Raw genomic sequence first — 16,143 nt, 5'->3', positions numbered from 1 at the left:
TAGAAAGCACGGAGGCCACCAGCTGATAAGCGTGTCTTTTGAGAGGCAACCCGTGCGACGGGAGAGACCTGAACTGGCAGTTAGGAGGCTGGGGCTATGTCCCTCCCCAGTGTGGCCTTGGGCAACTCACTTACTCCTCTGAGCCTTCATTTCCTCATCTTTAAAGTGGGGACAACAATCCTAACGTCTCCCTGCCGGGCCCAGAGGATGCTGTGAAGACCCAGCGGGATAAGCAAGCACGACGGCGCGTGGGAAAACGGGGCACATCCTCTCCTCGAGGAGCAGGTGGGTGAGCCCCTGGGGCACATCACTGCTTCTCCACACCAGGGTAATGACCCTGCCACTGCTGAGGGGCGAGGTTCTAGGACCGTGTCCTGGGACTGGGTGCTCCAGGCACAATGACATGCCGCTCGTACTCTCACGGTGCTTTACAGGGGACGAATCACATTCCCCTCTACTGTGTCACTGGGCCTCACCACAACGTGGTAGGCGGCTACGCGTACGTGGTAAAGATAAAGAAACTGGGGCCGTGCGTGGCACGGTGACTTGCTCAAGGGTGCCCGGCTGCTCCGTGTGCCGGGCCAGTGGTGTGGGCCTGCCACCCTGTCATCTGCCCCCAGTCTGTGTCACTTCTGCCAATCACCTGTGCCAACCCCAGGCTGCTCACCGTGCCCCAACCCCAGGCATAAAGGCAGGAACTGGCGAGGCAGACCATGCAGCATCCCAAGCCCCCACTGGGCTCTGCTGTGTAGGCCACAGCCATGGAAAACCAAAAGGAAAACCAAAAGCCCCCCAAAAATCTGCCCACTAGTGGTAGGGAGAACATCCTGGGGCTGGTAGGAGGGGGTCTTTCTTCTCCAGGAAGTGAAGTGCAAACCAGCCAGCAGCTCTTTAGAGGAAGACAATGGTGGGATGTTCAGAGATCAGGGGCCCCCAGGAAGGATACAAAGTGTTGTCAGCAGGCAGAGGGAGACCCCAAGGTCACGCAGAGCTTTTTCCCAAAGCCTCGATTTGAAGTCCCAAACCACAGAGAACTGCTTGTGTCCCATCCTCATCCGCCCCCACGCTCTTGACCATCCCAGTCCTGAGCCCGGCCTCTGTGTCCCAAAGCAGGGCGGTCAGCATCGCTGCAGTTGATATTGTTAGCTAACTTTGTACATATGAAAAAAAGGGTAACTTCAAATTGTTACAGTAATTTCCAGGTGACAAAGCACTTTCAGGGACGCCATGTCCCGTTACCCTCACAACAACCCTGTGAGGTAGGTACAATGAGCCTGTCGTACAGAGGGAGAAACGGTCTCAGAAAAGCACCGTGGCTTGCCCCAGGGCACACCCGTGGCATAAGCAGTGTTTGAACCCCGATCCACCTGACTCCACGTCCGACATGCACGCACCTCAGGGCGGCAAACCCCGTAGGTCCTCGAACACAAGGCTGCTGGCCAAGGAAGGTGCGCTCCTTTGTTCAGAGACGGTGGTAGGCGGGCCAAGGTGACGGGTGCGATTTCTGTGTGAGACAATTCTATTTGCCATGTCCCTCAATCACAGATAGCACCCCTCACCTTGCGCCCAGTTTCACAGGCTTGCGAGCGATGCTGGTTCAGGAATGCCGTCCTGGTCTGCAGACGATGGCGTGATGATGGCAGGAAGTGCCAGGCTACGTGAGGCACACAACACAGACACGGGAACGGAGCGGCAAGCTCCCCCACTCCAGGGCGCCGGACAGGTGAGGAGCAAGATGCCTGCCCTCGAGGGGCTCACAGTCTAGCCCAAGTGGGATGATGACAGCGTGCTGGGAGCCATGGAGCAAGCCCTGAGGTGCACGGGGGCACCGGGAGGCTCCCCTGGCATGGGGTGGGGGGTGGGACGGCAGCACGCACACAGGCAAGGACCCACAAGTACTGCAGCACCGAGAGGGGACAGCATAGCGCGGTTGGTGCAACTCACGCATAAGGGATGAGGAGAACATAAGCGGGGCTTGCCGACCTGACCCCCGTTCTGCAGAAAGGTCATGCCAGCAGCACCAGCAAGTAGGACAGGTTGAAGAAGAGAAGAGAGGCTGACCAGTTGGGGTCCTGCTACGAGCCTTCAGGGGACACACAGCGAGCATACGGCATGAGTCAGGGTTTGTCAGGGTGGGGCATGGTGCACACCTTCGTCGGTGTAAGCTGTCTGGCACAAGGGAGCATGCGACCGGGGGCCTGTGCTGAGTGCCAATGCATGGCAAGCCCCTGGGTCTTGATCTGTTCACTCAACCCGGTATGCATACAGCAAGAGCGCCTAAGTTAGACAGTGTGCTGGTTTCTGAGGGTCCGGAGACAAACAGAACACTTCATGACACCCAACCCGACTGGATTCCCATGGGACAATGCCAAGGGGTGTGAACCTTGGTGATGGAGGCAGAAGGAAAGCATGGGCGTAGGGGCGGATGAGGTGGCCACAGTGGCTGGAAACGCTTCATTGAGGGGTAACGTTCCGACAGGAGGAGCAGGGCCTGAAAGTGTGGGGCATGGAAGTCCTGCCACCTGTGAATCTCGAGCACAGACACTCGGCAGGAACTGGCCACCAGAGGGAAGTGAGGAGGGAAGGGGTAGGACTCCGGAGGAAGTTCGTCATTCAGGTGGGGCCCTGCTGTGTCAGAGGTGAGGCAGAGAGTGCCAACGGCCTCAGCAGGCAGGAGATGAAGACAGCCAAGTGTTTTTCTTAAGGGAAAAAGGTCGTTTTTCTTAAGGGAAAAAGGTCATTTTTCCACAGAAAGCTTTACGAGAAGTGAAATTCAGCCCCAAGTCTAAGAAGCCATGAGGAGGAACAATGTGGAGAAATGGAGCTGGCCCCGTCTCCAGGAGAAGGGGTGTCTAGAAGTCCCTGGCTGGGCCTCCTTCCCGCGTCTGTGTCGTTGCTGCTCTGGGGATCGGCTAAGGACACGGGACGTTGGGAAAACTGGGAGAACACTGCTTCTCCAGCACCAGGACAGTCAGATCTCGGAATGTACCGATGATGTTATTACAAGCAAACCAAGAGAGGAAAGGCTATTCCATTACATTCCTTGAGGCCAATGAAAATACATCCTTCATCATGTGTTTTAATTCACTCCATGTGGATTTCCACTAAGCTACCAGGTTTTTCTTCTTTTTCTTTTGTTTTCAGAACCCAAATGGATAAAATAGGTAAAGTGGAACACTTCCAGATGCAGCAGGGTGAGGTTCCTGGCACACCTAGCTGGACCCTTGGAACTCCTCAAAATAACAGTTTGAGACTCACTGCATTCCATCCAGAAACTATAAACAAAGTTGCCTTCCACACTCTCCTGCTTCTGTTCCAGCCCCTGCCCAGCCCTCCAACACGAGGCTTTAACATTCTGGGGCATTCCTAGGTCTAGTCTGCACCTCAGGCCTGTAAAGGAAACCTGCCCTCCAGCACTGAGTTGGATACATGCGGTGCGAACTCCTCATTTCTAGACAGCCAGCCTTCAGAACTCCTGCCGTCAGCACTGCACTTTGGGGACACCCTGGATCTCACTGAGATAGGTGTCACCAGCTCATTCTACAGATGAAGACACTGAGGCTCTGAGGGACGTGCTGCCCCAGACCAGACAGCCTACCTGCAGCTGTCCCGCTGCGCCTGACTTCGACCCCGCGATGCGGCTTCACGTGACTGTTGGCCGGACAGCCACTGTCCCAGGCAGCCGGTCCTGCTATGGAAGTCCGGCTCCTGGGACCCGTATACCCCAGTATACCCCCTGGGGAAGAGGCTCCTTCGTCCAGCTCTGGGACAACAGCTGCCTCCCAGAAGTGTTCATGGGCCCCAGACCCCGGCGATCTCTGTGGAAGGCCTCATAACTATTGTGGGGCTTTCTTTTCTACCCTTCCTGACACATTCTGGCTCAGTCACAGCATGAAGTTTGTCCAGCCCTCCTCCGACTGCCCCCACCGCCCGTCATTCCCGGTGACTACTATGACTTTGGCATGAGTTGGAGGTTGCTGGATCTGATTTTGAAAGTTTCTTGGGGTCTTAGCGGGAGTTTGAGAAGTGAACCCTCTGTTTTGGTCTGGGGTCTCCCCACTCTGTGCTGAGTTGACAGTAGGAAAGGTGAGGCCCTGGGCTCCTTGAGGCTAGAACGGGGAAGCACCTGCCAGCTAGGTCGGGCTGTTCTACCACCGGGAATGTCTGACTCACCGGCCTCAGAACCAAAAGGGAAAACAGTGGACAAACGAAGCTATCTCAAGCCCTCCTGAGCACTGACTTTCACGTTCTTCAGGTCTCTTCTGAAAGAACCCCTGGTCCTAAGTCCCAGGGAAAACCCTTTTTTAGGAAGGAACAGGTGTATCAAACCTGTGTCTCTGGGGCTAGGAGGAGAGACCTTGGGAGCAGCCCCCGCTCTGCTCCTGACTTTCTGTGTGACCTGCAAGTCCTTCCCTCCCTGGGCTTCGGTTCTGTCAGCTACAGAATGTATACTCCGTTTCATGATGCCCAAGGCTCTCTCCCGGTTCCTACTCATCGGCCCACCTGGGCCTCAATTATCTGTCTCCACACCAGCAGTGGCTTCGAGGGGAGGCTTTTCCCAAAAATTCCCTCTACGAGGTGGCTGGATCCCAGCAACCTGGGGTCTTGCTTTAGGTGTCGCTAGGGCCCTACTGTTCTGGAACAGTGGGAGATGAACATACGGTGATTGTGGTAAATTCTGAGAGAACCTCAAGTAGTCTAACAGAAGAATACTGGACCTGGGGACAAAAGGTGAAATTAGGCTGCGGGCAGCCGGAAGGAAACCAGCTGTATTTACTGGACACCGGTGAGTGTCTGACACAGGAACTGTGTCCGGTAATCCTCCCACAATCAGGGGTGTTATTATATCCACTTTACAGATGGACTGACTTGCTGTAAGCAGTAGAGTAGAAATCTGAGCCCAAGTGTGGGGAGGGCACACCCAGAGAGCATGGAGCCTCCTTCCCTCCTCCCCACACCTCGCCCTCGGCATCTCATCCATCAGGTTGTTCCTGAGTTATATCCTTTATAATAAACCAGTCATCTTGTGAGTAAAATGTTTTCCTGAGTCCTATGAGCCATTCTCGCAAACTACTCAAACCCCAGGGGGTTGTGGGTACCTCCGATTTACAGCCTGTTGGCCAGACACACAGGTGACAACCTGGGCTTGACTGGTGTCTGAAGCGGATGGTGGGGCAGGCTTGTGGGACAGTCTTAACCTGCGGGGTCTGACGCCACCTCCTGGTGGACAGTGTCAGGACTGAGGTGGCACTCGGGACTGCCTGGTGTGTGGAAACCGCACACATCTGGTGTCAGACGTGAAGGACTGTGGGCAGAGGAGACACACAGGAGTGTAAAAGGAGTGGCCTTCCTTCAACTAAGGGATCCTGGTGCCAGAATGGACGTTCTTCCCGCTGTGCCATGTTGTTTTCAGCACATCTCCTTGTTTGGGGAGGAGAAGAGGAAAGTGAGCTAACCCAGCTTCTCTTACTTCCCGGCCAAGGGCTCACCTCCTCACTCTGGGGCTCAGTTTTCCTCTGCTGTAAGACGTGCACAGCCATGGGGCTATCTACCTGGCTCTGTCACGTGACAATTATATGAGACAGCAGCCGTGATCAAGAAGGAATGAGTCTGATCTTCACAGAACTTCTGGCCCACCCTTCTAGACTCAAAAGACTCTTTTTATTACAAACATTTTATAATGTTCCTCGTGTTATCGTCGGTGAGATTCATTGGTTATACAACCTACCTACATAAGTTAGAAAAAAAATAATGCCTTCAGTGTACTATAAAGGAGACAAAGAGAGGAGTGACCCGTAATAAAGTGCACACGGCAGGATGTAAGTGTGCAGGCCTGGCTACGCTAGGAGACGTGGTCGCTTGATGCTTGTACCTGCCCCCAGACTCACGGTGACCAAGGGGAGCCGCATGGATGACGAACAGTCTCATAGGCGACAGTGCTTCCAAAACAGAAAATAATTCTTGGTAAAGTTACCAACAAACTAAAGCACAATTTTCCTTTGAAGTATGTGGTAGTTGGGTTTCTAGAAAATTCAGCACACATTAAACCTGCTTAAAGGAAAAAGTACTTTTTCTTAAAAGAGAGCTAAGTTCTCACTCAGAAAATTAAGTTTTTTACCTCCATGTGCTCAGGGGGACATGCAAACTATTCCTCACGTGGAGGCCTGCCGTGCACACTGCAAGATGTCCAGCACTCCTCGCCCCCTGTTCACCATGCCCCTGTGTCTCAGTTGTCCCTGCTGAGAACTACTTGTCTAGTCCAGCCCTGCCACTCAGATCTAGACTACATGGGCTAGAGCCTGCCTGAAGTCACGCGGAAGGCAGCGGCTGACTGGGCCAAGAACTGGACTCCTAATGTCTAGGCCAGGCTCTCCCACGGGCTCAAGCGAACTCCTGGAGGGTTGAGTTTTCCCAGAACTCAGACGCTAAAGCAGGAGAGGCATCTTCCTTAGTCTGTAGCACTTGGCCAAGCGGATCACTGACACAGACCTTCCCACCTGTGCTGTGCAAGAGGCCTCAGAAACTGTCCACACCCATGACCTCCCTGAACTCCCACGCTGGGAGGCACACGTGCCACCCACCTTACAGATGAAGAGATGGAGGCCCAGAAAAAGGAAGTGATTGGCTCAGGGTGCCTGTCGGTTAAGTGTCATGCCAGGCCCAGCATCCGGGTCTGCTGACTTCCCCAACACCATGGCCTCTTAGTCCCCGATCAGACAGCAGCTCACCCAGCACCACACAGAAAGGGCTGTGACTGGGCACTAGCTTCGTAAGAGAACTCGGGGGACAACTGACACTCCATGCCCCAGCTGAGGGAGTGGAGGCCCACAGAGGTCACTGGGCCTGACTGAGGTCCCACAGTGAGTGAATGGGAGAACCAGGACCAGAGACAGGCTTCCTGAGTCCCAGTCCAGAGGAAGAAGACCTGGGGACTGTGTTCCTTGCACGTCACTGAGGGCCACATCAGAAGGCTGACGCAGCCCCTCCCACTTCCTGAGCTCCTGCTGGGTGCCCCTCCCACCCCACAGGAGTCCTAGGGTAGGCAGGGTGCATGTGCAGGGCTGGGGTGCTAGCTGCAGCCACCCAAGCAGGGGGCAGTGGCGTCGCAGCAGGTACGAGACTGGGCTGCAGCATGACCCACGGAGGTCTGTGCTCTCTAGAGCTGGGGGCTCCCCCATGTCCCCCCCTTCAGACACAGAAACAGCTCCCCAGTCAAAACGGAGTTCTGGGGAAAAACATAAACGAAATATCTCTAAGATCCTCCCCATCTTTAACCTTTCTTTTTTTTTTTTTTTTTTTTTTTAAGATTTTATTTATTTACTTGTCAGAGAATGTGAGAGAGAGCACAAGCAGGGGGAGTGGCAGGCAGAGGGAGAAGCCGACTCCCCTCTGAGCAGGGAGCCTGATGTGGGACTTGATTCCAGGACTCTGGGATCATGACCTATGCTGAAGGCAGATGCTTAACTGACTGAGCTACCCAGGCGTCCCTAACCTCATTTCTAAATATAAGTAAATATAAACACATAGCTCAGCGTGGGAGTAATTTACCTGCACCTGTGGTTTTCTCAGGGAGAGGCTGCATTTCTTTCCCTAACAAATAGGAGAAAAGGAACACCACGGCCAGAGATCTAATCAACAGCGAGAAGTAACGGGCGAGAGCTTGAAACAGAGGAAGATTTAAACCACCACCACCAATCAACAGGAGAACCTGAAGAGTAAAGTCCTCCGGGGCTGAGAACCGCAGAGGCTGGTAACTCCCATACGCGTCCCCAGCCCAGCCCCCCTGAAAAGATCACAGTGGGTTTTAAAAGAGCGTACGTTTATCAGGCACGTACTGTGTGTCAGGAACTGCTCTGGGCACTCTACAGGGATGAGCACAGCTAATCCTCAGGACATCCCACGAGGCACGATGGGATGAGTAGCCTTCTGTCTTTACGGTTCAGGAGGCTGTGCATGGGGAGATCAAGCAGCTGGCTCCCCCACCTGTATCATTCCCAGCAGGAAGGGCACTGGGCTCCTGGCTGTGAGCACAGAGACAGGAAGGGGCGACCCCTGCTCTCTGGGGCGTGCATTCAGGCACTCAGCACTCTATAGCTGGTTCTGGGTACTATGAATGTGGAAGCACCACGAAGGCGCTGGGCTGCCTTGGGGACATGACAGACATGACCCTGCCTCCCACGGCAGCCAGGCTTGAGCATTACGTCGGCAAAGGCCATGTGGACAGGGAAGCGCCGGGAGCGTGGAAAGGGGCACGAGAGGCGCAGACTGGGGAGCAGGGTGGCACACGGAAGTTCCAGTGAGAGAGAAAAGGTAAGTACACAAGGAAGCACAAAGAAGGAGGAATGAATAAAGACAGGCCAGAGGAGGGAGCTAAGAAGGTGGAGGAGGGCTTCTGAGCGGAGGGCTGAGGTGGATGGGCAGGACTGGGGAGGGCAGAGTTGAATGGGCAGGGCTGGATGGGCACAGTAGGGAGGGCAGGGCTGGGGAGGGTAGGGCTGGATAAGCAGGGCTGGGGAGGGCAGGGTAGGGAGAGCACAGCTGGGGAGGGCAGGGTTGGGGAAGACAGGGCTGGATGGGCAGGGCTGGGGAGGGCAGGGTAGGGTGGGCTGGGGAGGGCAGGGCTAGATGGGCAGGGTAGGTTGGGCAGGGTAGGGAGGGCAGAGCTGGTTGGGCAGAGTAGGGAGGGCAGGGATGGGAGAAGTAAAGATGAAAAGAAATGCCCCCAGGGAAGGAACAATATTTGAAAAAACTTGGCATTAAGCCCTGTGAAGTCTGCCCTTTCTAGATTTGTCCTTGGCTATGTGCCCTTATTCTACTGGTCGCATATTGTTTGAAAAGACCACAAGCTCATCAGAAGGCTCTCTGTGTGCCCTTCTTGTCATTTTTGGTATCCTTTCTCCTTCTTCTTCTTTTTTTTTTAAAGATTTATTTATTTATTTGAGAGAGAGAGCGCACATTTGTGAGTAGGGGGAAAGGGCAGAGGGAGAGACAACCTGGAGCAGACCCCCCACTGAGTGCGGAGCTGGATGCAAGGCTCGATCTCACAACCCCAAGATCATGACCTGAGCTGAAATCAAGAGTCAGACGCTTAATTGACTGAGCCTCCCAGGCGCCCCTTGGTATCCTTTCTTCTTTTAAAAAATATTCCCGAGATAATTTAAAATGGTAACATTTCCAGCCTCCTCAAACCCCAGAGCCTCAGAACCCCGCCCCTCCGGTTTCTGTCCATTTTTAAAGCAGGAGACAGTAGGAGGGTGGGTGCCAGGGCCAGCAGGCAGCAAGGAAATACCCTGGCCAGACATGTCCTTGAAGAGGGGGGGCAAGGGTGAGAGGGGCCTGTGCTAACCGGGAAGCCGCCCCACCTGCCAGCTGAGCTTCTGGCAGAATCTAGGTCTTCTAACTCTGAGACCTCCCTTTCTTCCAAGAAGCCAGCTGAAGGAGCAGCCAAGGAATCTCCCTGCGACCTACCAACATGACTCTAGATACTGTACTTGAACAAGTTCCCCCAGTGGAAGGAGAGGTCCAGGGAATGAAAGACAGTGCAAGTGAGGATTTTCTTCTATGGCTGGAACAGGAAAGATGCCTGAAACAGACAACGCAGATGCGACTTCACAGGGGCTGCTGGGGAAGGTGCATTTATGATCTAGCCCACGCCTGATTCCCACCACATGACGCCAGACTGCCTCCACTCGTCTGCCCAAGCAAACAGAAGATCCCGCTGTCCTTTGAGGACGCACATTCTTCAGGCGTGGGAAGTCACGTAGGTGAGACTAAAGGTGCAGGAAGCTCACACTTGGCCACGCTTCCTGCATCTATTGCAGCCATTGCTGCAAATAATAGAAAAATGAAACTGCCAATAACGTTCAAGAAATGCTCACCCATACTAGCACACAAAGGCACAAACTGAAAGGATCTGTCTTCCCTTGCCTGTGCTTCCTAGGGTTAGCAAGAGTGTGAATGCCCAGTACTGAGGAATGCTGGGGCAGAGGGTGACTGTCACGCGTGCCAGGGAGAGTGTCAGCTCGTGCACTCATTCTGGGAGGCATTCTGGCAAAAAAGATCAAAGCTTTAAAAAATGTATATACTGTTTGACGCAGAAATATGGCCAAGAAGTAACTGGACAAGCATGCATAGATGCGCTGTAAGACCCAAAGCACACTTACAAGTATGTAACTGTACAAGGAGGCCTTCCACTACATGAATACAACAGGGAAAAATGGGGACAGCCTTTACATGCCTTTACATTTAAAAGCAAAAGATTGGTGACATCATGGCGCATCTTCACAGGGCACCCGACGTGCTATTCTGGCCACTCAGAGGATGTGAAGATCTGACTATGTTGGCATGGAAAGACATCCATAGCCTGGCGCTAAGTGAGAAAGGGTTACGAACAGGTGTGCAGACTATTTCCGAGGAACAGCCGTTCACTCACATACGAACACAAAAATGTCTGGAACGATGTACGTAAGTGTCAACAGCACTCATCTCTGGATTGTAGGGTTACAGTCCACTTTTGTTTGCTTGTCTGTATTTTCTCTTTTCCATGATAACCAAGCACTGACTTGCTCAGGAACCCTAGATGCTGAGGGGCCCTGTCTCCTGGGTGTGCTGGGGGCCCTTCAAGGGGTGAAGAGGGCATCCCACTGCTCCGGTTTCTGCACAGGGCTCTGCCCACTCCCAGCAACGGTCACAGTGACATGATGTTCCCTCAGTGGTGAACGAGAACTCACTCCTGCCCGACATGGTGCACAAAACCGCTAGGACTTACAGAGATCTGCTCAAGTCTGTAGCCCTCCTTCCCCAGATGGTCCACAGAGAGGTCCGTGTTTAAGGTTACATGGTGGGTCAGAAGCAGGCTCACACAGAAGCATGCAGAAGCAGTCACGTTTATAAGGCTGCGAACTGGCATCTGCTGAGAATACGCTGCAGCAGGAGGAAAGCCGAGCTTGGCTGGGTGTCCAACTGCAGCCTGTGAACATTCCTCCCCCCGCCTGGTAACTGGCTTTACCCAGGTAGTGGTGTGTTCCCACTAAAGACAGCACCAGAGCAAGTCTAGGGAAGCGCCTTCTGGAGCTGATGCCAGTGATGCAGAGGTCGAGATGATGCGGACCCAGGGCACAGAAGCTTGAGTCTCCGGCCACCTTGTGAGCGGTGGTAATGTGCTATGTGCCGCGCCCGCCGCCCAGCCCAAGGCCCTGTGATCCTCAAAGTGAGGACGCCCCAGCTGGGGCAGAGTTGTAGAAAAAACACCGGGTATCTAACCAGAGGCCCGAAACGTGTATCTCAGTTCCACTGGTAGGTTCTGGCAGACGCATCACCTTTTTAAATCTCCCATGCCCCGCCTCCCCGGCCGCATAAACATGTGTAACAGTAGCCGGCCCAACTATCTCCTGGGGATAGAAGCCAACTTATAAGCACTTTAGAGTGTAAGGAAATACTTACTTCCTTAGCCAGACAAGGTCTTTCTGTGGCCCTCATTCCCCCCACCCGAGGCTGTTTGATCAGTGGGGACCTTTCCTTGAGAAGGGCAGGGGAGGGGCATGTGGGAGAGGCAGCCTGGTAAAACGCAAAGTGCCCAAGCTTTTAAGAGAAAGTACAGATATTATTTACTCTACTGTTATTACTCTGTGATGTCCAACAAGGCCAAAGAAGCCTCACTCTGAGTTCCTACCTCAGCACAGACACCGCCCTTGGCCATCACACCTTGTGGCGTGGCATCCAGAACCCCAGGAAAGCGGGGCATACAGTGTGCGAGCCAAGCTCTGTGAAGAGTGGGAACCTGCACGGATAGCGCTGACCACAGCGAGGAAGGACCCACCGTGTCCACCGACGGGGGCTGCGAGGAGGGAGTGCTCTTCTCCACTAAGATAGCTCCTCCCGCCCCCAAAACCACCTCCAGATGTCAGTTCCTGTAGCAAAAGCCCCAATAACCCAGTGATTGACTGAACCCAGAGACTGTGAGTCTCCAGGGAGCCCTAAGCTGGCTTTGCACCCCCGTCCTCCGCCCAGGGAACTAAAACTACCGAGCTCCAGGGCGATTATTTATTTTTCTTGCTGAATTGACTTTAGGCTCTCTGGGTGCGGCCTGAGGCTGATGAATGAGTCTCTAAAAGTCCTTGCAGAAAAAAAGCCGATTTTGTAGGTACAAGATACAATGTCAGTAAACAGATCCTCCAAGGGTCCCATCCTGACTGTCACTTCCACGTAGGCGTGAGGCAGAACAAATAGGACTGCGTTGTGCCCATTCTTTCTCTAGCATACCCTTAAGCACCCTGGCCGACAGTGAGCCCCATGCAGTGGAGAGGCAGGGACGGACAAAGAAAGAGCACAGGCTCGTGGTTCTCTGCTGGTCTTCAGCACACGGACGGCGCAGATTACCGAGGGAGCACAGCTCTGGGCTGTGCATTTCAGCTACTCTCTGGCCCTGTAATCACAGGGAAGTCACCTTCCTCCCTGAGCTTCAGCTCTCCAACCTAGACGTCATCCGGGCCCTCCGCTCGCAGGGCTGTGGCAAGAGTCGGGGTGGGGGGGGCGGGGAGACCATTTACTACACAGAGCTCGGCACCCACGGTTTGCTCTGATGGGGGACTTTCAGGTTTGTGTGTAGGAGTCTCGTCTCTGCCAGGCTCTAAAGACCCCACAGGGGCCCCACTCGCATCTGCCTCCACGCAAGGAGGTGGAGGTGGGAAGTGCCCAGCAGGACTCAACGTGAGAGTCCCTGAGTCTTAGAAGACGCAAGCCCCAGAGGCCTGCTGGGGGCGAAGCCTGCCAGGGGAGCACTGTCGAGGTGCCAGGCACCACAGAGGGCCCTTGAGTCCCCTCCGCAGCTCTGTTGTGGGACCGGTAACCCTACGTTACCAAGAAGGCCACCGGAGCTTACAGAAGATGACCATGTTTAACAAGAACAAAAGGCAAAGAACCAGTGTTATTTGCGCTCCCATCACACACCAGGCCCTGGATGCTAAGTGCTTTATCAACATCTCAAAATGAATCTTCATGACAACCCTGGGAAGTAGGGCCTATTATCCCAGGGCCACAGGTGGCAGAACGAAGACTCAATATAAGATCCAGCTGCCCTCCAACAAATGCTTTTTTCACTATGGTGAACTGCCTCCCGCCAAGGGAGGGTAGGCTGGGATTTCCCGACACAGAGGGGATTCACTAGAAAACAGCACAATGATCTGGCAGCATGAGGCCTTCTGTGATGGCTGATGGACGGAGGTGGCACACGGCAGCCACAAGCAGCCAGGGAAAGAGACGGTCCATTCCCTGGGGGACTCCGTCCAGCACGATGTTGCGGGAGAGCGCTCAGGTACAAGGCACGCACTGCAGGAAGCACACACAGCGAAGTTCAAGCACAGGCGAAACTGCTCTGTCGTCTCAGAAGCTGTTGTCCCCATCCTTGGGGGAGGGTGGGAGGGATACAGTCTCTCTGGGGACCCGTGGGTGCGGGGGGTGCTGGCACATACGTGTATAAAAGCTCACCGAGCCGCACATCTCCAGCTGCTGCACACCTCAGGTGAAGGAAAAGCAAAACTTGCTCGGTGGGCCTGGATCGCCTTCCACCAAAGGTCAGGCCTGAGCAGCAGGAGCTCGGGCCTCGGCCCACGAACTGGGACAGGCCACTGCTACTCATGGTGCGGGTGGCCACCCACACATGGTGACCCCACCCCCGCCTCGACAAGGGCATTGTCCAGGCAGAGGAGGTCGGGGGTCCCAGCTGACACGGGTGAGTGACTTCCTCATAAAGGCCACAGGTTTCTCACTTGGAAATGAGGGTTGTATTAGCTAATTTCCATGTGACTATGGTAAATTTAATAAAGCAACTAGTAGTTTTTATTTAATGGGCAGTTGCTCTCTGATTAAATTAAAACTCTGTTTTTGACCCTCAATGTGTCCACTCGTACAGATCAAATAAAGCTGAGTGCTCACATTCTGGGGCAGGTGAGGTGGCTGAGATCAGAAACCTTAAACCCAGCTCACTTCGCCAGGAAGCACAAGGCTCTTGGGTGGAAAACAGTATCATAAACGTGCTGGGTGCCTGCGATGCTTCAGGTAGGGCTCCTGTCACTCAACACAGCCGTGCTCAGGCAGCATCCCCACCATGTGTCCCAAGTTTTCGGTGGGAAATCCACAAACCTTGGAGCCTTTCTGAGGTGGGGAGAACACTCCATACACACCCATTCTGTGTATGACCCCTGGGGAGCATACTCAAAACACGTTATTTACTTAGAAAAATTCTCCTAGGGTTTCCATTGCGTCCCAAAGCTGCCATCTATCAGGCCCAACAGATCTATAAAAGCCATCTCCCTCTAAGTACCACATCCCCGAGTTTCCACCCTGACTCTGGCGGCAGCCGCAATGGCAGTGACACTACAGACGAGTGCCAACGGCGGGTGACTGCTGTGTGTCAGGCAGCCTGCTAAGGATTATACACTCTGCCCACTGAAACTTAAAAGCAACCCTTTATCACCCCTGTCTGACAGATAAGACAACTGAAGCCCCGAAAGTGAACTAACTTGTCCAAAGGGTACTCAGCTAGAATGTGGCATAACCAGGACTCAAACGTAAACCCTGTTCTTGACTAGCTCTACCAAGGTTAAGACCTCTAGCAAAGCACAGGACCGTCCCCATGGACGTCAAGACACCTGCGCCATGGAAGGCCTCTGTGTTCCCTTCGAAGAGAACGCTGTGAATCTCCAATAAAAGCCACATGCATCTTTGCCCTGCTCAGAAGCTTTTGCTAGCTCTACCCTGCCCCGCTCCCTCCTCCAGGCCCACCATCTACCCCCAGCATCAAGCCCATCGTCTTCTAGTCCTTGGGGCCCTTCACTGTGAAGTTTCACATCCAGCTGCTTCCCTCTGTGAGCCCGAGGCCCCCATAAACACTGCCGTGCGCTCTCCCACATACGCCGGGCTTTCAGGCCTGGATGCCTTTGCTGCCCCTCCACTGCCTGGCGTGCCCGCTCCTCCTCTGCCTTGTGAGCTCCTCGGCCTTCCAAACTGCAGCCCAGACGTCCCTCTCTGCGTTCCCTCAGTAGCCTGCCTGCACCTGGCTGGAGCACTCCCCACGACCACGGTGTGAGCAGCTTACGAATCTATCACTCAGGCGTGTCTCAAGCAGAAGGACACCATCTATTCATTTCTTACACTCAGTAAATACTTAGCAAAGGTTCATTAACAACATGAATGAATACTTTAATTGAACAATAAATTACCGCTTGTTCCCTCCCATCTCTCCTAAATATGTGTTCTAGAATACAGAGGGAAGATGACGCACGTAAACCAGATCAGTGTCTATGGCTTCAGGAACACATCAGTACAAAGCTGGAGCTCACAAATGGCAAGAAGATGTGAACACCATTCTCTCTTCCTTCAAATTGTTAATGTGTCCCTTCGAGCTGGAGTCAGGCAGCAGGCCTGAGAACCCACGTAACGTCAGCCTGACGCTGTTGTGGGGCTAGGACACCAGGGAGCCAGTGCCGGGGGAGGGCGTGGGTGAAGGAGAGGGGTCTCGGCAAATCCCCACTTACCTCCTTCTTGGGAATTCATGATGTTCAGGGCGAACAGCATGGCATTGGAGAACGTGGTTGCCTCTTCCTTACTTGCAAAGTTCAAGCCGTAGACCTGGCGGGCATCTCGCCACTGGTGGAAGGTCGGCGTTGCCTGATTGTACTTCAGCCCTTTCACGATTGAATAATTGATCACAACCTGGAGAGGAAAGAGAAATACGTGTAAATAAATACAAGGTAAGTGAGCGGGAGAGCGCGGCTCCGGGGCAGGGATACTGTGTCCCCCGGGGCTAGCAGAGGACAGGGAGGCGGGGTGGGGTCAGCAGAAGGAGACAGTGGCCAGGCAGCTTTTCAGTATACCTACAGAACGGGGAGGGTTTGAAAACCAGCTATTTCATCTCACTAACAATGCAGTGTAGTCACGCCCTCTAGACCAGAGGCCTGAGCTGGGAGTCAGTTCCCAGAGTCCAGGGGCTGGTTCCTCCTTCCAGCCATGTCACCCAAGATGGTCACGGCACTTTTTGGGGGCCCAGTTTCTCCAGTTATAAAATGGGGGTAATAATGCTTTACCAACCTAGTGGGGTTACTGGGAAGGCCACATTGCGATGTGTATCTTATCTAGATTTCTAGG

At 53.9% G+C, this 16,143-nt stretch overlaps 1 protein-coding gene across 3 annotated transcripts in view; it reads right to left on the bottom strand.

Annotated features, from left to right (window-relative positions):
- The window catches only part of EVL (Enah/Vasp-like), a 107,815-nt gene that overhangs the window by 33,639 nt on the left and 58,033 nt on the right, over positions 1–16,143 (bottom strand). For all 3 annotated transcript variants that reach the window (XM_034642917.1, XM_034642915.1, XM_034642916.1), the window contains exon 3: positions 15,534–15,711. In XM_034642917.1, coding sequence (XP_034498808.1) covers positions 15,534–15,711 — 178 coding nt within the window. The remainder of the gene's footprint in view (positions 1–15,533; positions 15,712–16,143) is intronic.

Source organism: Ailuropoda melanoleuca, chromosome 14, assembly GCF_002007445.2.
Source record: "Ailuropoda melanoleuca isolate Jingjing chromosome 14, ASM200744v2, whole genome shotgun sequence".
NCBI lineage: Eukaryota > Metazoa > Chordata > Mammalia > Carnivora > Ursidae > Ailuropoda > Ailuropoda melanoleuca.
The sequence above is the reverse complement of the archived record's forward strand: the minus strand, read 5'-3'. Positions and strand labels throughout refer to the sequence as shown.